We start from the raw sequence: 20981 nt of genomic DNA, 5'->3' as shown, positions 1-20981 counted from the left end.
CACCGAAAAACTAGTGGAAGACAAAATGGTTTTTCTTTTAAACTCTTAAATCCGAAAAATATCATTATAAAATCAATTATACCCTACAATCGGAGGATCATTTGTGTATTTCACCCTTTAATTTAAGGATTAGATAATAACAATGTGCACAGTCTACACAATATAACAATAATCAACGGTGGCAATAAACAAATACAAGTTATATATAACTAATTGTATCTTCGCCCCACGTTAAGCAAAAACGAATATTCCACACCTGAAGAGCTAGGTACTTTCGATCCTCTGTCTCCTTTTGAAATTTTTGTTACTCTTCGACATTTGAGTTTGAATTTGCTGTGTGGTAATCTTCGCTTAAACTGCTTCAATCGCAAGTTTCTTGCTAGTACCAGGACACAAGTCCTTATTGAAGTTCTCTTCTGTTAGTACTATGGCACACTCGTTTTTACCCAGGCAGACCTGCGAAGAGAATCAGTGTTATAATTAGCTGATATGTATTAACCTTAAATGGATATATGCTTGGTTCATAATCATGTAGATATGGTGCCTATGATCGTGGTTTAGTTTTTCGAACATCCTTAATCCAACTACTAGTTCCTTGGCTTCAGATTGTGCGGCCAACTTTTGTAATATTTAGCAAATTCTTGGCTATGGTTGATTCCTTGGAAGTAATTGTTGGCATTAGACAAAAATTTCAAGCTTGGGACCAATTTAAAAATACTATGAAGGGAGGTCATCCTAAAAAGTTTTGGAAGCAAATCTATTCACTAAATGATCAAAACTTTCAATTACCGACTATTATCCCCACAAATTCCATTGCAACCTTCAGTGCAGCATTACCAAAACTTTGACAATAAAATAAAATATGAAGAGAGATTATTGCAGTTCAAACTCAATAAAGCAAAATGCCTTGTAGGTCCACTTAGTCATAGATAAATCCATTGTTCCATTGTTGATCCCCTCGATCTTGACACTTGTTAGCCTTGCTCCTACCCATTCATATAATCCTCCTGCATTCTAAAAACACGAATGGTCCGACTTTCAAAAGCTAATCATGAGGGAGCAAAAGACAAAGTTCAAGGTAATACAAAACTATACAATATCTGATAAGATAATAGAAGGAAATAGAATTTTCAAATATAAGTTACTTGCAGATGACTGCATATATAATAGATATAGCAATGTAAAGCTCAAGAACTGATGTGGGGTGAGGATAGATGAGAACCGCAAAATTGCACAATCGGTTCGAGAAGATTTAATGATCCAAAACACAGAACATACACACACAAAATAAAAAGAGGGAAGATACTAGTTTTTTTCATCCATTTGTTTTTATTTATATTTTTATTATAAATATTATTATAATTATTTTATTAATATTATATTATTATTATTAAATAATAAATAATTACAAACATTATTACATGCCCAAAATCGGAGCCCAATTACAATAGTGACCCAAACCCAATCTGGTACAGACCCAAACTCGGAGCCCAAATGTGTATCTCTAAACCCGGTTAGGGTTTACATCTCATCATCCAGCCACCGATGCCATCCACCGTTGGATCTTGCCAGATCCAACGGTCCAAAGTTCTCCAACAAGAAACCCTAGGGTTATGATACCCTAGAGACCACGCGGCGCCACCTCCACATCCACCATCTGCTGCCGACACTACCGCCGCACTGCCGCTTCACCAAAGCCACCATTAACTGCCACGATATAACACACGTTATGACCCTATGGTGAGTCACCACTGTTAGCTTCGGTGACTCACCTAGGGTCGCCCTTTGCGACCGGTCCGAGACAAGAATCGTAGTGGCCTATAAAGCCACCACCTAACCTACAAAAGAAAAAACACCAACAGACGGCGAGAACGAGGAACACGAGCAGCAAGCACTACCACAGCAACCAACAGTCACGAAGAACAACACCCAACAGCAGCCAAATAAAGAAGGAGAAGAGAAAATGAGACTTACCGAGGAAACTACAGTCACCAGAGACTCTATACGCCGCCGTAAAATCGAAAGGTCGAAGGTAAAGAGAGTTAGATCTACTTCGATTTAAAGGGTTTTAGGCTAAAAAAAGTTTGGATTCGGGTATAGAAAAATCAAGGCTTTGATTTGGGTATCTTTGTAAAATCCGGCCACCGTGGGAGGTGGTCGGCAGTGGTGACCAGTGCCGAAGCATGGTTGTCGGCCGGAGATGTTTTAGAGAGAAGGCAGAGAAAAAATTTCTCTCTCAGTTAGAGAGAGAAGAAGAAAGGAAAAAATGAGGCCATTTTAGGGTATTTATACCCCTTCCCAAACGATGCCATTTTGGGGAGGGGTGTATCTGTAATTTCAGAAAATGGGTAAATCATACGCGCCGCCATTAAAGTTTTGCAAACTTTTATTTTAGTCACTACAGTATGTTTTCGTGCATTTTAATTTTGTTTTGTAGTTTTGTTTTATTTATATTTTAGTCACTATTTAGTATTAATAAATATTTAGGGTAAAACAACATATTCAGTCTCTTATAGTTTTAATATTTTTTATTTTAATCCCATATTAATATTTATGGTTAATTTACAATGTTAATATTCTTACTTTATGATATTTCGAATTATTTACATTAATTTTTATATTTTGCAATTTAATCCTATAGCTTTTAATTCCTTTTATTTTGACTATTTAATTGCAATTTAATTTTATTTGTATCCTTTTAATTTCAATATGTTTAAATTAATACTTTGGTTATTATTTATTTTATTTTAGTCATATAAATATATATTTTATTAAATTATAATATTTATTTATTTATTTATTTATTTATTTATTTCTTTTCTATTAAATAAAAATCCTATTTATAAATTTAATTTTATTACTTTTATAAACATATTTTAAATATTTATTAAGAAAAGAGCTATCTTAAAGCAACTAGAAGTCCTTTTCTGATATTTTTAAATTACTAAATATCCTACTTTTATAAATTATATATATAGCAATTTAATTTATTTTAATTATTTTTAGAGAAATATTTTATTAATATTTATTTATTTATTTTATATTAAGAAAATGACTGCCTTAAAGCAACTAGAAGTTTTTTTTATGATATTTCTAAGTAAATAAATATCTTATTTATAAAAATATAAAAAATATATATTTATAAAAATTAATATATTTTCTTGGAATTATACTAATAAATTTGAAATCACAGGATTATAAATTAAATATATATTTGAATTTTTAATTTCCAGTAATAGAGACAATTTATAATTAATGAGTACCAATTTGAGAAAATAACCTCCGTGACCGAAAATGCCTTATAATATATGATTTTGACCAACTTTTTTCGATTTGCCAAAATGACCAACAAAATCGTAATGTGATCTCTAAATCGCAACGCGATCTCCAGTATCGCAAATCAGTTTCCAGATTCACAACGCGATTTTGACTATCGCATTGCGATTTTCCAAATTCGCGTTGCGATTTTAGAAAATCGCAATGCGAATATATAAATCGCAACGCGATAATACAAAAGCGCAACGCGATAATACAAAATCGCAACGCGATTCTGACTATCGCAACTCGATAATACAAAATCGCAACGCGATTCTGACTATCGCAACGCGATAATACAAAATCGCAACGCGATTTTCCAAATTTACGTTAGTCCAAATTCTTTGCGATAGTCGAAGTTCGCGTTGCGATTTTCCAAATTCGTTGCGATAATCGAAGTTCGCGTTGCGATTTTCCAAATTCGTTGCAATAATCCAAGTTCGTGTTGCGATTTTCCAAAATCGCAACGACTGGTGGTATTGCATTTGTTTCTTAAGAATTTTCTCTAAAAAGATAGTATTCGTGCGAACATGTCGAAGACACGTATTACCACGATCACGACCACGACCCGAGACGGGAGGGCGGCGGCGGCGGTGCGTGAGAGTCTCCCTTGTTCTCTTCGACTCAACAAGGAAATGGGAAATCCAAGCCTTAAATAGCCATTCCCAATAGTGTTTCCAATACTATGTGGGATTGAGCATTGCAAACACTTGGGAATCTTTTACACTATCGTAACACATTCTTTATTGTTTCAAACTAAGATCTTACAAATGGCTTGGGAATCTTTTACACTATCGCAACATATTCTTTATTGTTTCAAACTCCACGTGAATTTGGAATAGTTAAAATGTAAACTTATTTTCGATTTTTCACAATCGCAACACTTTTTCACTATCGCAACAACACGTTTTTCAAACTCTCGCAACACATTTTAACTATCGCAACACATTTTTCAAAATCGCGTTGCGAATCTTACAATCGCATTGCTAATCTGGATATTCGCGTTGCGAATTTGGAAATTGAGTTGAAAAATTAGAGTTCGCGTTGCGATTTTGTTGGTCATTTTGGCAAATCCAAAAAAAGTTGGTTAAAATCGTATATTATAAGGCATTTTCGATCACTGAGGTTATTTTCTCTACCAATTTTGGGCGTTATAGGGGTGTTAATCATTCCCTAAACGTAACCGACCACGAATCATTTCTTTACTAATTTTTTTTTGGTTATACGCAGATCAGATTATTTTTTAAATTATGTTTTCTTAAAACCTATTTTAAAAGATTGTTTTTAGGTATTTGACCTACCTAACTCAAAAAGGTCAATGGCGACTCCCAAAATATTTTTTAAAATCAAAATCATTTATTTATTCATTTTATTTTTCCCGTCAAGTAAGAATTCGTACCCGGGCAAAAACCGGTTACGACAGCTTGGCGGCTCCGCTGGGGATCAGTCAAGCTTTGAAATTAATTATAAATTGTCTCTATCAATTAGAAATTAAAACTTCATATTTATTTAATTTATAATTCTTTTCTTTCAAAATTTTTATTACTTATGATTTTCATAATATTTATTATATTTTTTTATTATTAATGTTTTTATTTTATTTTTAGATATTAAATTTCATTTTTATTTGTTTGTCAAAGGTTTGAATATTTCTCCTCACACACAACACTTGCATTACATAACATAAGCTTTATAATCAAGCTTGTCCCTTTTAAGTGAGAGTGAAAGCGACGTCTTCGTGAGAATTTATTATCCGTGTCAGACCCAGCAAGTAGCTTTCGGGGTTTATATGCTCTATGTCTTCGTGAGAATTTATTCTCCGTGTCAGGCATATAGAAATGTATCCCCTCGAATTGAACTCGATCCGCTTAAGTTTGTAATGGACTAGGATTGAGGGTTTGACAGCCCAAGGGGGCATCGACAAGGACAATTCAGGTACCTTTACTCTTAGAAATGAAACTCTGCATATAGTAAACTCTATAAACTCTTCCGATCTGAAACCATGCCGAAATTTTATCCAAAAATAGGTGTACACAAAGGATAAATGAATTCTAACTTTTTCCTTTTAATTTATTTATTTATTTCTCTACTGAATAAATTGCATGTGAATTTAGATTATAGTATGCTATGTAGAAAACATGTTTAAATAGAAATATTTGGGTAGACATTATTATTAAATTAAAATTTTCCTTCCTTATTATTTGAACTAATTCATTGCTTTTTATGTTTTTTATTTTTTGCTGTTTGCATGGCATCATACAAGATTAAAAATATTGATCTTCGAGTTAATCGTCTCATTGGAAAACCTTCATCTATGGATAAAAAGTGTTCAAATCAAATAGTTCCGAACTCAGAAGTAAGACAGTGGTCTGAGGACTTACAAAGACAAGGGGGAGACAGTCTGCAGGATGATTATGTACCCGATTTAGCAAGTTATGCTCCGGTTTCTCTAAAAAGAAATGATATGCAAGATTTGCGAGGCATTTGGGAGAGTTGGGATTCAAATAAAAAGTTGCAGTTCTATCAGTCTTACGAGGACATCTCATATTTGCTCTATGTTAAAGTTGATGATGAATTGCTTCGAGCCCTAATTCAATTATGGAATCCAGGGTATAATTGCTTTACTTTCAATAAAGAGGATTTGGTTCCTACTATTAAAGAGTATACAACTTTGCTACATATAGAAGGGCCTTTGGAGAATCAAATTTATTCAAGGTCAATCAAAACTCAACATTTCCGAGTTAAATTAACAAAGATTGTAGGAGTACGAGAGGAATGAGTAGTGGCCCGAACAAAATAAAAGGGCGAGGGAGAAGGCATTTCCTGGACCAACATCAAAGAAATTATTCAGAGTCGTCCAGATGATAAAGTACGATTTGATCTCTTTACTCTGGATATATATGGTATGGTCATCTTCCCGAAAGCATTGGGATACATTGGGGCTGCAGTAGTAGATTTGTTCGAGCAGCTACAAAAAAGGGTCAATCCTGCTTCTGTAATTTTAGTAGAGACTTTTCGATCGATAAGCGCTTGTAAAAGGCTGGGAGGTGGACGATTTTCGGGATGTGCACAATTGTTATATGTATGGATCCATAGCCATTTTTGGAGGACAGAAAAGGTCTCATACCGTCGCTTTAGTACGGACTACTCACCGTTGAAAGAGTTTATAGAGCAAGAATGGTCGAAAGAAGTCACTAAAGACTTCGAAATTTGCAAAGCAATGACATCGTTTGGCGCGTCCCATAGCAAATACAAAGGGAGTTCTTTTACAAATGTGGTGACTACAATTAGGTGATGCTGCTTGGTTTATGGGGAGGAATTGGATATGCACCACTTCTGGTTATAAGGCAGTACGAGGGTCGTCAATTTGTTCTTGTTACTGCTGGGTTACATTCATCTGAGTTTGTATTTCATAGCAAAAATTACAAAAGAAACATCATGGAGGCCGTTAAAGCTTAGAAAACAACTTTATGTATTCGAGCCAAAGCAGCGAAAGTAATGTTAACCCCTGATTATGAGGAATGGAGGTCTGTCAGGAAAAATGAAAATATTCTTCTACCATACCAAAATGAGGATATCTCTATGGAAGACCACATTCGGGTAGTCCCATCAAAAAATATAAATCCTAAGAGCTAAGTTTGAAACAGAAAGAGAAGGTTGGTCAAAAAAGTTAACCCAAATACGATAAGATAAAACTATGTTTGGCGGTGGTGTTGACTTTCATTCAGCACAATGTGTGATGCTGAGGGAAAACAAAGAAAAAGTAGATGGTGAGTTCAGAACGTTAAAGAAGAATTACCTTGAGCTACAAAAATCCTGGAGAGCATCAGGATCGAGCAGAGAAACAACACAGATGACCAAAGAGTTTAACATTGAAAAATGCCAAGTCGACGATTTGAAAGGAAAAAATAGCCGTTTACTCAAAAGCCTTGAGAAAGGAAAGCAGAAAATTGAAGATCTTGAGGTTGACAAAAGGGAGCGAATTATAAAGCACAAAGCTGAAAGTCGCGAGATTATGAATGAAATGAAGAAAGAAAGGGATCGAGCCAAAGAATTAGAAGATATGAAGAATGGCATGCTTGAGGGGTTTGAGGTTGAGAAAAACACCATGTTCAAGGGATTTGAAGCTAAAATGAATAATACGATTGCCGAACTCGAAGTTAGGGGCCAAATGATTGAAGAGTTCGATGTTGAAAAGGAAAAATAGGATTTGGAGAGAAAGAACTTCAATACCAGACTCGAAGTAGAGCAAGAGGTGGCCAATAATTGGATGTAATGATGTAAAAACAAGAATGTTCAAATCTACAAGCTCAATCAAAGGACACAAGAAACACGAACAAAACTTGAAGAGGATTTGGATCAGTGTAGAAACACAAATACAGAGTTTAATGTTTACATCTTGCAACTTGAAGAATCATTATTCCAAGAGAAAAGGCTCATCTAGGACCTAGTGATCTTAAAGAGAGTTATGAGGAGAACGCTTCATTACGAAGAAGAATCCGAGATCTTGAAAATACTTTGCACATTTGTCAAGTCAGAATCACCGAGTTAGAGCAAACTCTCGATGGAACTAATGAACAATGGCAAAAATCGACTAATTTCTATGAAGAAAGAAGTGAAGATATAAGCAGTATGTATTCGAGGCCATGGTACAAATGAGCGAAGTTGCCATATATATTGGGGAGTTAGCTGCTGAAGCAAAAATTATTGAGCATCACATTGATCCAGTTTCTAAGTTTGGAAAGAAGATGTCATGGCTGATGAAGGAAATCATAGAGCTTAATAGGAAAGCTGTGTCGTATATGTAGTTATGAACTATTATATAGAAACTTTTGTATGCCGATGGAAGTTGTTCTATGACAGTAAACTTTTTGGGATCAATACCTTTTGCATACATGCATTTTGCATTTTCATTTTGCATTCGTACTTTTATGTTTGCTTTTACATTACACAATTTGCATTCTTATTTTTGCATTTCTACATATTTGTATTTGCATTTGCATCTTTGCATTTTTACGTTTGTATTTACATTTTCATTTTTGCATTTGCATCTTTTCATAATTACATTTTGTTTTAAACTATTTTATATGCATTTAATCATGAAAACATGGGAATAATTCGTGGAGGATTCCATGACAGAATTTCTGAAATCAAATTGGAGCTAACTTGGTCTTTCTAAATAAGGATAAGAGCCATGAATGAAATTTTAGCAAGGGTTGGTAGAATCGAGAAACTGCAAGAGCAACTTATCAAGACTCAACAAGAAATGACTGATCATACAAAAAAGTTCCAGGCTGATTCAAAATAACAAATGACCATGTTAATGGACATGATGAATGATATGATCCATGGAGAGAAACCATTAGAGAATCCCGCTGTAAAGGCTGTGAATAAGGTGCTGAATGATAATGATGAGTTCGAAGCGATATTGTCTGATGATCAAGAACCTATTAGGGAGCATGGTAATTCAAGACAGCTTCAAGATTTGGTCCCAAGGGGAAATTTAAGGAATCTGGTGAATACTACCCCAATTATAGCTGAAATGAGCATCCAGAACCCCCACGATCACAAAAGAGCAATTAGTCATTCAGAACGATCACAGAAAGTGAAAGTATCTCGATCGAGAAAAACTCTGAAGGTGTTTTAAAAATCTATCTTAGATATGTACCCTCATTTGGTTAAAGGTCAATATATTACACCAAGATTGGTGAAAGTGTCACCAAAACCTTATGCCCATTGTTATGATCAAAATAGCTTTTGCAATTTTCACTTGGGGGTAAAGGGACATTCAACAGGGAGTTGTTGGCCACTGTTAAAAGAAATAGAGACGCTCGTTGATAAGGGAGTCTTGACACAAGAAATGATCAAGAAATGGGGGGCAAATAAGGATGAGAATCCTGGGCCAAGTACATACCTAACATTCGAGGAATGATAGAGCAAGATAAAATAAACAAGTGGAAGTTGTTATCTACCACTGTAGTACCTTTCTATTTTCAGCATCTTGTTTGAACATGTTTTTGTTCCTTTCTCTGTCTTGTTGTGATAAATAAATTTTTGTTGCTTTTGTAGTTATGAGCAAGGAATTAAATTTTAATCTTGAAATTTTTGAGTATCAAGTAGATTAAATATTATTTTCAAGAATTATAGATCTTTGGCAAGTGGTAAAATTATACATTCCATATCCCATCCAATGCTAATTACTTGACCCTTACTAAAATCAAATCTTGACCATATATTTATCTGAGACTCTGAAGTCATGTCTCTACCTGTTTTTGAGACACCAAATCCAGATGTTTACCTTTTTGGGTATAGTTGATTGGTTTATAACATTCTACCATATATACGACTTTAAAAGTCATACATTAGTCCTTCTAAATACAAAACCATCATGAACCAAAAGACCTCAAAAGAACCAAACTTTCAAATTATCTGTGAATCTTCCTGCAAGAAGAGACGAGATGAGGCATCATGGATCAACTTATTGAAGATAATTTCAAGTGATTGGGGTATACTCAAAGCAAGAAGGAAAAAAAAAGAGAGATTGAATAATTATATCATGCATTAATTACATTGTTTTCATGTAAATAAAGAGTAATCTTGAATATTCATCCCTTGGGGATATCTCTTTTTAAAAAGGCTTCTGTGTATGAGATGACGAATGACATTGTTTCATTTATCCTTTCAAATATATGTATGTATATATATATATATCCCTTGTTGTCCCCTTTTGAGCCTATAATATTTTTTTCTGATTCAACCTTAACCAAGGATCACCCTCCATATTGGGGCGCAATAATAAGGATATCTGCTCACAGGAATAAAGATTGTCAATTACGAAGGCAAATCTTCATGAAATGAAGAGAGTTTTGAACTACAAGGTAGATCAAAATGCAAAGTGCTTGAAGATCAATCCATTCAAGAATAATGAAAGAATTTCCAAAATGCAAGAGGAAAAGGAGGTGCTCAAAGCAATTGAAGTCCTATACTCATTCAAAAAAATGATGAACATATGATAAAATGGAAATGAACTAAAAAAATTGACAGTCTAGAGGGATCCAAAAGAAGAATGAAAAATAGTAAAACATATCCAAGTCAAGCAAGACAAGATTGAAGGCATCAAAATAAATTGATCCTTGGTTCAATTACCCTTAAACACTTGTTTGGGCTTTTTTATCCCTTTCTTCATAACCATGACGTACCTAAAAAGTTCATTCTAATCATACATGGATTTCTATGTGAAAGAGACTATCTTAAATTTCATTTTGCTTCTCAGGATTGATTTTTATTTACAAAAATTATTTTTTAAATATTTAATGCATGATATGAAAAATGATAAAAGGGGGTTCAAGATGTAAAATTTATATATAACATCTTGAAACAAAAGGAGAATTCGAGTTGAAAACCTGAAAAGGCGGCTTGAATATTGAATGGTGCAACAACGATATAAGAGACGATCTTAAGCTCTTGATGAAGCACCACACATCCCAAAGACGTTCCTGAGAGTCTAGAATCAAGAAGTATCTCTATGATATGATCATAAAAACTATTTCTTCAAGTTAGTGAAAGTTCAAAGATACATATATCCTGGGCCAACTTGAAAAGACCTTACTTTACCAGAATCAACATACACCTTAAATTAGTTAATAATTTTGACACTTTCCATAAGACTATGATTTTTTATTTAAAAGTATAATTGATTTATTTGATATTCATTAAATTCATGCTTATGATTTGATTTTATTGTTAATCTGTGATAGGAACACTTTACAAAATTATTTCATTCTTTAATAAAGAAATGAGAAAAATCATTTTCAAACATGACACTCTCAAATGAGGAAGGCCCTTGAAGCAAATTGTTGTCTATTCTACCTCTATTGAAGAAAAAAGAATAAGCAAGGCCAGAACGATGAAGCATTTCACTTTCTTGAAAAAAAGTGGTCCAAGAAGCCAGAAAGTCTGGAGAATTGAACTTGTAACGATCTCATGTGACATTATTAGCAATTCATCAAGAAATATTATCACTTATCTCATACTGAAGGCAATAAGCATCACCAGACAAGTTACTTCCCCCATCTATCAATCCATGTCCCCTAGAAGATTACATCACAGAGCTATAAGTCCCATTAAGGTGTATTATGGGAATGAACAAGTCCATCACATGCACTCTGGTTATACTGTGATACTGGCTCAAGTCTTGATACATCATTGCTACTTCTTCCATGTCGATCATTTTCTTTATCAGGATTATACCCATTATGTCCTATAGAAGATTGTTGAACTTGAATTTGAGAACTTATGGCACAAAATAGAACATTGGAACATATTCTACACTTATAAACCTTTCATATTGGGTAACATTGGTTATAGGATTCCAAAAATAGAGATAACTAGTTTTACTGTCAACTAAACCTTTCCATGGTTCGGGAATAGTGGGATATGGCAGTGCGTATCTTGGAGCAACAAAAAAGACAGTCACTGTAGCAGCCATTGCAAGAAAAAAACCAACAAAAATCCTCGAGTCCATCCCGATGATGTTTATTTCTTCCAGTAAGGTTGTTACACTGGATGCTACCGACAACAATGTCAAATCCGCCAAATCTACTCATCAATTGCACTAACCGATCATCATTCAGTTCTTGCACATCTGCTTTCAAAGGTATATCGAGCCGGTAAAGGGCAACCTATGTAACAATAATCCAGAGAAAAGAGAAAGAACATTGATACCCTTGGGGAACATGTTTCTTAAGACTAAAAGATGATAAGCAACTGTGTCGACTTGGAATGTATTATCAAGCGATTTATACCACTTTGTCCGACTAGATCCCTCCAGATCTAAAATGGGCACCTCATTCAGAAGAGACACACATCTCATATATTTTTGTCAGAATGATTGATTACTTCTTAAGTTTGTGACAACATGAAGAATCCTTCAAGTTACTAAAAAACATTGCTTTTTAATGACACAAATGAGAGCATTCAAGATTAACAGATTTGGACACAAATAGAGCTATGAGTACCCGCAATGAGGCATTAACAAAGTTGGACCTCTTGGAAATCATGAGATTCAAAGCCAATGAACATTGAGGGTAAGCCTTACGATTTAAAATATTGGGACATCTTGAAGGTCATTTCAACCAGAAATAATGAGGGGCATTTCGAAGGCCAATATTATATATGATTGCGACATTTTTACCAAAAATTGAATGTTAAGGTATTTTGAAGTACCAATTCAGACAGAAATGATCCATGTGGGGCATTTTGAAGGCTCACATCAGTTTGAATATTTGGGAATTTTGAAGGCCCATTCCAGACAGAAATGATCTATGTGGGGCTTTTTGAAAGCTCATATCATCAGGAAATAAATGTTGAAGTATTCCAAAGACTCACATCAGCAAGAAAACAATTTTGAATGCATTTTGAACGTTTATATCAGCGAATATTGGGAGCATGTTGAAAGCTCATTTCAACCAGAAATAGAATGTTGAGACATTTTGAAGGCTCGCATCAGCAAGAAGCAAATGTTGGGGGCATGCTGAAAGCCCATTTCAATTATAATCAGGAATATTGACGTATTTTGAACGCTTGTATCAGCAAGTGTTGGGGCATGCTGAAGGCCCATATCATCATGTGTAAAGATTATTGCTTTGAGAAAATATTTCCAATAAGACAGAAAGGTATGAAGAATGAAAATGGTGAAACAATGACAGTCGAGCTGACTATACATAATTGATTCGTTCATCATGCAGTTATATTAGGGTCCTGTTGTTAAACAAATATCTACTCAGCAAGTATGGTTTCAAATACCAGTCTTCTTAACCATGTGTTACATGATAGCATGTTCTTTGTTAAGCTATATCACAGGTGCATGGTCCCCAAGCAGACCATTCGATCCAGGGTTCAGTTCCTTAATATCTCGATTTTGAATTTGGCCTTTTGTGTGACAGTAATGATTGTACATATTTCTTTGAGGTTTTAACCATACTGTTGAGGTTACGAAGTTGTTTTTCACATCAGTTTTTGTTTACTTGATGACATTGAATAAAAAGGCTCACCTTACGTATATTACCATTATTCTTGTTGTTACCGGGGTTATCATTGCCATTCAGGCTGAACTGAGTTTTCATCTATTTGGTTTTATCATGTGCACTTCATCAACAGCAGCAAGTATTCCATGAACTTCTTTTTGTATATGGCTCCTATAACTGATATGTTTCTACTTCCTACAACACTCATTATGGAAGAAAACATGATCGTATCACAACTGGCCCTTGCCCGAAATGATATCAAGATCAATTGGTATCTCTTATTCAATTCGTCACTAGCACATCTCATGAATTTGACCAACTTTTTGGTCATACCAGCATCTCACTTATATTCCCATTGACTTTTGCTCTTGGTGTCTTTGTAACATCATACAAAAATTCTGAACATTATGCAAAGAGGTTCATTGGAAAACATATGGGCAGAAGCCACAGGAAAGAATGAATGTGTTGTCAAATGTTTTACGAACATCAGAGCATAAACCACATGAGATGATGAATGTGTTGTCAAATATTTTACGAACCAGTTATTCTGATATTGAACCAATGTTGTGATCATATGATTTCTATTTATGGACCCAAGATGAAGTTTGACTTCTTCAACCCCAAGGATAGAAGTGAGATATGATGAAGATTTCTTTCCACAGAAGGAGAGCTGAAATTTTAACAATAATAAACTAGTGGAGCCAACTAAGATTGAACAATAGGTTGTTGTTAAACATCTCGACATGATATGGTCCAAGTTTCCTTGTTCAAAAATCTGATTAGATGTGGAGACAGGAAAGGAATTAGGATAAATCCTCCTTGTGATGTGTTTCAAGAGTCAAATCAGAATAGACATTGCTCTCCTAATTAATCCCTGCTGAGTTTAGCATATCGACATCTACATTCTTCAAAGATGATAGATTCTCTTTTCAAAGATGATAGATTCTCTTTTCAAAGTTAAAAACTTTATTAGATTTCTACACAAGTCTAGAATAAGAAAGTCAATGTTATCAAAGATAAAAATGGGGCATCCAGTTCATAATTCTGATTACGGCAAGAGTTCTATAAATGAAACATTTCTTCTAAGACTTTAATGCAAATGAAGAAGACACAAAGATGCAGGTGGATCAGATGGTTCATCAGAGATATCAGTTTGAAATGACATTTTAATTAAGTGACGGAAGACTGAGTTCGCCACTTTGAAGTCACATGAAGATTGCATCAACATTTATGCATTCATAAGAACATCATTTGCATAAAAAATGCATTACATTGATATATTTGATTGCATTCAAACATAAGGTTTTTTTTTTTCCAGATTTTCGTATGAAAAAGAAGATTCATGATGAAAAATACCTTACAAAAAGAAGGTAGAATTCAAAACCTCAAATACAGGAATCATACAAACATCTGAAGAATAGATGGTCGCAATCCACAAAAGAAACATTATTTTGAAATAGGGCATGCTACCCAATCAACAAGTTATTTTGAAAAATGAGAAAACGATTTCCAAAGTTTCTCATTCAATCTTTTCTGAAAATGAAATTATTGAATAGTAAGAAAACGATTTCCAAAGTTTCTTACTTAGTAAACTATTTCCCAAATTTATGAGTCCTACGGGCCATCTATAAGACCTTCAGTGCAGGATGTTTTTCAAATAGTAATTTATCTCAATTGAGATTGTTTTTCTTAAAACAAACTGCGTCTCTTGAGACAGTTTTACTCGAAATAGAAATTTATCTCACATGAGATTGTTTTTCTTAAAACAAAATTTGGCTCGCTTGAGACAGTTTCACTCGAAACAACAATTTATCTCACTTGAGATTGTTTTTCTTAAAACAAGATTCGTCTCGCTTGAGACAGTTTCACTAGAAACAAAAATTTCCACCACTCGATGGACCAACATTTCCAGAGGAAGTTCATAATGAGAAGAACTCATCTGAAAAGAAAGAAGAAGTTCATAATGAGAAGAACTTGTTCAACCTTTTGCTTGACTCTATCACAGAAGGAGATAGATCAGCACCAACATTTCCAGAAGAGTTCATAATGAGAATAACTCATCTGAAGAGGAAGAAGAAGTTCATAATGAGAAGAACTTGTTCAACCTTTTGCATGACTCTATCACAGAAGGAGATAGATCAGCATCAACATTTCCAGAAGTGTTCATAATGAGAAGAACTCATCTGAAGAATGAGAAGAAGTTCATAATGAGAAGAATTTGTTCAACCTTGCCTTAATTCATCATATATGAAGCTGAATCAACAACCCCTGTTTTGAAGATCAACATTTCCATAAGGAGTTCATAATGAGAAGAACTCATCTAAAGAGGGAGAAGAACTTATTCAACTTTTTGCTAGATTGCATCATAGAAGGAGATGAATTGTCATCCCCATTGAAAGAGTTCTTAATGAGAAGAACTTGTTCAATATTGCCATCCTACAAGTGAAGTCAAATGGATAAAAAAACTTATTATCTTTTCGTCTTTGCCCTATTCTTGTTAACACAAGAATGAGCAAAGAGGGGCAACTAAATATACTAGTTTTTTTCATCCATTTGTTTTTATTTATATTATAAATATTATTATAAATATTATTATAATTATATTATTATTATTAATATTATTATTATTAAATAATAAATAATTAAAAACATTATTACAGGCCCAAAATCGGAGCCCAATTACAACAGTGACCCAAAACCCAATCTGGTCCAGACCCAAACCCGGAGCCCAAATGTGTATCTCTAAACCCAGTTAGGGTTTACATCTCATCATTTAGCCGCCGATGCCATCCATCGTTGGATATGGCAAGATCCAAAGGTCCAAAGTTCTCCAACAAGAAACCCTAGGGTTATGATACCCTAGGGACCACGCGACGCCACCTTCACATCCACCATCTGCTGTCGATGCTGCTGCCGCTCCGACGCTTCACCAAAGCCACCATTAACTGCCACGATATAGCACACGTTATGACCCTATGGTGAGTCACCACCGTTAGACCGGTTCGAGACAAGAATCGTGGTGGCCTATAAAGCCACCACCTAACCTGCAAAGGAAAAAACACCAACAGACGACGAGAACGAGGAACACGAGCAACAAGCACTACCACATCAACCAACAGTCACGAAGAACAACACCCAACAACAGCCAAATAAAGAAGGAGAAGAGAAAAGGAGACTTACCGAGGAAATTGCAGTCATCGGAGACTCTATACGCCGCCGTAAAACCGAAAGGTCGAAGGTAAAGAGAGATAGATCTACTTTGATTTAAAGGGTTTTAGGCTAAAAGAAGTTTGGATTCAGGTATAGAAAAATCAAGGCTTTGATTTGGGTATCTTTGTAAAATCCAGCCACCGCCACCGGCGTCGGAGCACAGTTGCCGGCTGGAGATGTTTTAGAGAGAAGGAAGAGAAAAAATTTCTCTCAGTTAGAGAGAGAAAAATAAAGGAAAAAAATGAGGGAAATGGCCATAAGGCCGGCCAATTTAGGGTATTTATACCCCTTCCCAAACGGCGTCGTTTTGGGGTGGGGTGTATCTGTAATTTCAAAAAATGGGTAAATCATACACGTCGCCATTAAAGTTTTGCAAACTTTTATTTTAGTCACTACAGTATGTTTTCGTGCATTTTAATTTTGTTTTGTAATTTTGTTTTATTTATATTTTAGCCACTATTTAGTATTAATAAATATTTAGGGTAAAACAACCTATTCAGTCCCTTATAGTTTTAGTATTTTTTATTTTAATCCCGTATTAATATTTATGGTTAAATTACAATGTTAATATTCTTACTTTATGATATTTCGAATTATTTACATTAATTTTTTTATATTTTTCAATTTAATCCTATAGCTTTTAATTCCTTTTATTTTGACTATTTAATTGCAATTTAATTTTATTTGTATCCTTTTAATTTCAATATGTTTAAATTAATACTTTGAATAAATTATAATATTTATTTATTTTATTATTTATTTTTTTCTATTAAATAAAAATTTTATTTATAAATTTAATTTTATTACTTTTATAAACATATTTTAAATATTTATTAAGAAAAGAGTTATCTTAAAGCAACTAGAAGTCATTTTTTGATATTTTTAAATAACTAAATATCCTACTTTTATAAATTATATATATAGTAATTTAATTTATTTTAATTATTTTTAGAGAAATATTTTATTAATATTTATTTATTTTTAGAGAAATATTTTATTAATATTTATTTATTTTTTTATATTAAGAAAATGACTGTCTTAAAGCAACTAGAAGTCTTTTTTTGATATTTCTAAGTAAATAAATATCTTATTTATAAAAATATAAAAATATATATTTATAAAAATTAATATATTTTCTTGGAATTATACTAATAAATTTGAAATCACAGGATTATAAATTAAATATATATTTAAATTTTTAATTTCCAATAATGGAGACAATTTATAATTAATGGGTATCAATTTTAGGCGTTATAGGGGTGCTAATCCTTCCCTAAACGTAACCGACCATGAATCTTTTCTTTACTAATATTTTTTGTTATACGCAAATCAGTTTATCTTTTAAATTATTTTTCTTAAAAACTATTTTAAAATATTGTTTTTAGGTATTTGACATACCTAACTCAAAAAGGACAATGACGACTCCCAAAATATTTTTTAAAATCAAAATCATTTATTTATTCATTTTATTTTTCCTGCCAAGTAAAAATTCGTACCCGGTCAAAAATCGGTTACGACACTCTCAATCTAAGGAGAAATTCACTCACTAAAGGGGGGGAAAAAGATAGATAGAAAAATGTTGAAAAAGATATTCTTAAATTAACCAACATTAGCTTTGATGCAGATTATGCCTTTAAAAGCTTCGGCACTGCATGTTTCAAATTAGTTGAAAAGAAGGAAGAATCAAGGAAATAAAGCTTGTCGAGTGAGTTAAAACAAGCAGCTGCAATGGAACTCGAAACAAATGTTGTAATCCTTAAACAAACAGGCAAGCAAGAAAGTGTTTTAAGAATAACCCTGTAGGCCCACTGTCATACTTAACAGTGCAATTTCATTCTTTCCCGCCTTCAGAGAAATTGGATTCTTAAATTTGAAGGGTGAATGCGAGCCATTTCCAGAAGCACTACCTGTAAAATGTCAGCAAAACTTTTTAAACTTATTACAAATATGTCCACCTGACAGACTGATAGTAAACCTGAGGAAATACAATGTCATACAAACTATAACTTGCACATAAATCAATTAACGATACCCAAATAACTAAAGAGCATCTTGGAACATCAGAATAACCTTGAAGTTTTTGGTTCACAGATGCATGAAGAGCGTGACCCTTTGACTCAATAAGAAGGACTGGACGGCTTGCCTTCTTCAGAAATTCTTCATTTTCACCAATAGTTATGCTGCAATCAAAGGATCGTAGTATTAGCTGGGAAGGCTATATTAAAATATGATGGAAGATAAAACGAGAAAATTCAAACATATATGAATACCAAAGTTTCATATCATAAAAACTAAAAAGTTTCATATAATTAATCCAGATATGGGGGAACAACTTGAGAAGCTCCTAATTTACTAAAATCCATTCCCTTTCGTGCCTATTTGTCAATCCTTTATTCATCCAAATCCTATTAAACTCCTAAAGGCAAAAATTTAGCCAATTGCACAGAGAAAGACAAACCTTGTTGTACACCACAGGTAGTCGGTAGTATCTTTAGTGGTGTTTATTTGATCCACAAAACCATTTTTAGTGGAGTCAGCCACTCCCCAAACTCCAGCATTCTCCGTAAATATATCCCATTTAAGACCATTCAAGCCTTTACTTGGTGATGCGGCCGATGGCTGCAACTCCTCGGGTACCATTTCAACTACAGAAGCAAGGGGACCTACCTGTTGACATCAGGCAATGGATGAAATGTTCAAACATTAACGTTTGGAAATATTAAAAACAAAAATGGAAATATACCTTCGCCGTGTTAAACACAACATTCATACAGTCAGAGAGAATGCCGACTGACCATGAAGGCAGGTGATATGCCACATTCCGGAACACAACATTTTTGTCAGTTTTGTCATCCAGGTTAGCAAGAAAGGCAGCGCACACTCCTGAACCATCATCATAAACATCCGCCTGCAGTGAAGTAGTTGTTCAGATAATGATAGTCGGTCAAAGGAACAGAGTAACTTGCCGGTAAAGACTTGCCGCGTTTTTCTTTGATTTATTTTTTGCCGACAAAATATCCAATAAATTTATCCAGATCTTTGGTTTCAACGAGAGTCCCAATTCTTTAAAAAGTCCAACCTTTAACCCCACAGGTTTCCATCTATTACAGTCTTATGTGGTTTTACAAATTAAAAAAAAATAATATAACTATAATAATTATTTTGAATAAAAATTAATTTAATAATATATATAAATTTTTAAAAATTAAATTATTATATTATATTACATCATCATTTTCATTAACAACCAGTAGTTAAAATTAAAAAAAATAATAACATTAATAACTATTTACGTAAAATTATAATATAATAAATATTAGCAAAAGAATATAATATAATAATTGATTTTTTTTTAATAAAAAGGTTATTCTCCTTAAAAATCTTTCATAATTTAATCGAACCAAATCAATTAAACCAGCGGAAAGAGAAAAGAATACTCGAAACTGTATCCAATTTAACCGAAATAGTTCAACAGCACAGTAAGACACAGCCTGAGTGAATACTTCCCAATAAAGCATCTAGCAACACACTGCGGATGACAAAAACCAAACGATTGAATTAAATACACTAGATTACTTAATTAAGAAATAGCTAGAGGCTTTAGGATAAATTATACGGTTCCTCAAACTGAATTAGGTGTCTTACAGTAAAATTAAGAGAAATGATGTTTGACAGGTAATTATTACACGTCAGAGTGATATTTCGGTAAAATTGCAATAAATTTGAGTATTATTATTATTTTTGATTAAGTTACGATTACAAAATAATATTTATTCTAAAAATTTTAGTATTATTATACATGCTGAACTAGTAATGGCTTTTTTTTTTATGTAAACCTTATCACAAAATATATCCTTATAAGTTCGAACATTTCGTTATGCATTTTTTTTCCGGAAATGATTTGGGAGAAGAAGTTTTTAAGTATTAATAGAGAAAAATATGCCTAATTCAATTCCTAACTTGCAAATAAAATTATTTTTAGGTATTAATTTGAGAAGATAGGTGTAGTTTAAAATATTATATATATTAAACTAATTTATGATAAAATCACCATTGAACTCAATTTACTTATCCTTAATTTAAAAAAAAATCAAATTAAATGAAGTTTACAAAATAAAAATTATCAACTTGATTCCGATTACTTGAAAATTAAAAGGAAAATTGCCCAACAAAATACCTTGAAAGGCCAAATGCGAAGGAAGGCGTCCACAAGAGATGTTTGGAGGAGCGTGTCATCGAAACCTACCATAGAAAAGAGAAACCCATTATTTCACAAAGTAGCAGCAGAGCAATCACTCCCATTGTCCATTTGATTCAGTCTTTAATGGCGTTCCTTGCTTCTTCTGCTTCGGTTGCTGCACTCCTGCCTTTCAACAGTACTCTCTCTCTCTCTCTCTTCCTCTCTCTATTATTGTTTTTATTTCTTACGAT

The 20981-nt window shown here is 33.4% G+C and overlaps 1 protein-coding gene across 1 annotated transcript; it reads right to left on the bottom strand.

Annotated features, from left to right (window-relative positions):
- Positions 1-858: 858 nt before the first annotated feature.
- LOC120144904 (beta-galactosidase 10-like) lies at positions 859-20799 on the bottom strand. The gene is made up of 6 exons (XM_039158860.1): positions 20728-20799; positions 19294-19458; positions 19009-19217; positions 18621-18730; positions 18348-18457; positions 859-1014 (listed from the first exon to the last, which is right to left on the bottom strand). The coding sequence occupies exons 1-6, from the start codon at positions 20797-20799 to the stop codon at positions 874-876; spliced, it is 807 nt and encodes a 268-aa protein (XP_039014791.1). The 3' UTR covers positions 859-873.
- Positions 20800-20981: the final 182 nt, after the last annotated feature.

The sequence above is a fragment of the Hibiscus syriacus genome, unplaced genomic scaffold (assembly GCF_006381635.1).
Source record: "Hibiscus syriacus cultivar Baekdansim isolate YM2019G1 unplaced genomic scaffold, ASM638163v2 tig00110890_pilon, whole genome shotgun sequence".
NCBI lineage: Eukaryota > Viridiplantae > Streptophyta > Magnoliopsida > Malvales > Malvaceae > Hibiscus > Hibiscus syriacus.
This window is presented reverse-complemented; position numbering and strand designations above follow the sequence as displayed.

Bases quoted from the DNA above. Each gene is read 5' to 3' on its own strand.
- LOC120144904 (XM_039158860.1), bottom strand. From the start codon at position 20,799: ATGGTAGGTTTCGATGACACGCTCCTCCAAACATCTCTTGTGGACGCC. The intron at 19,459-20,727 runs GTATTTTGTTGG...ACTTCACTGCAG, and splicing joins TTCGCATTTGGCCTTTCAAG to GCGGATGTTTATGATGATGG. The intron at 18,731-19,008 runs GTTTGTCTTTCT...CTTTGATTGCAG, and splicing joins TACCTGTGGTGTACAACAAG to CATAACTATTGGTGAAAATG.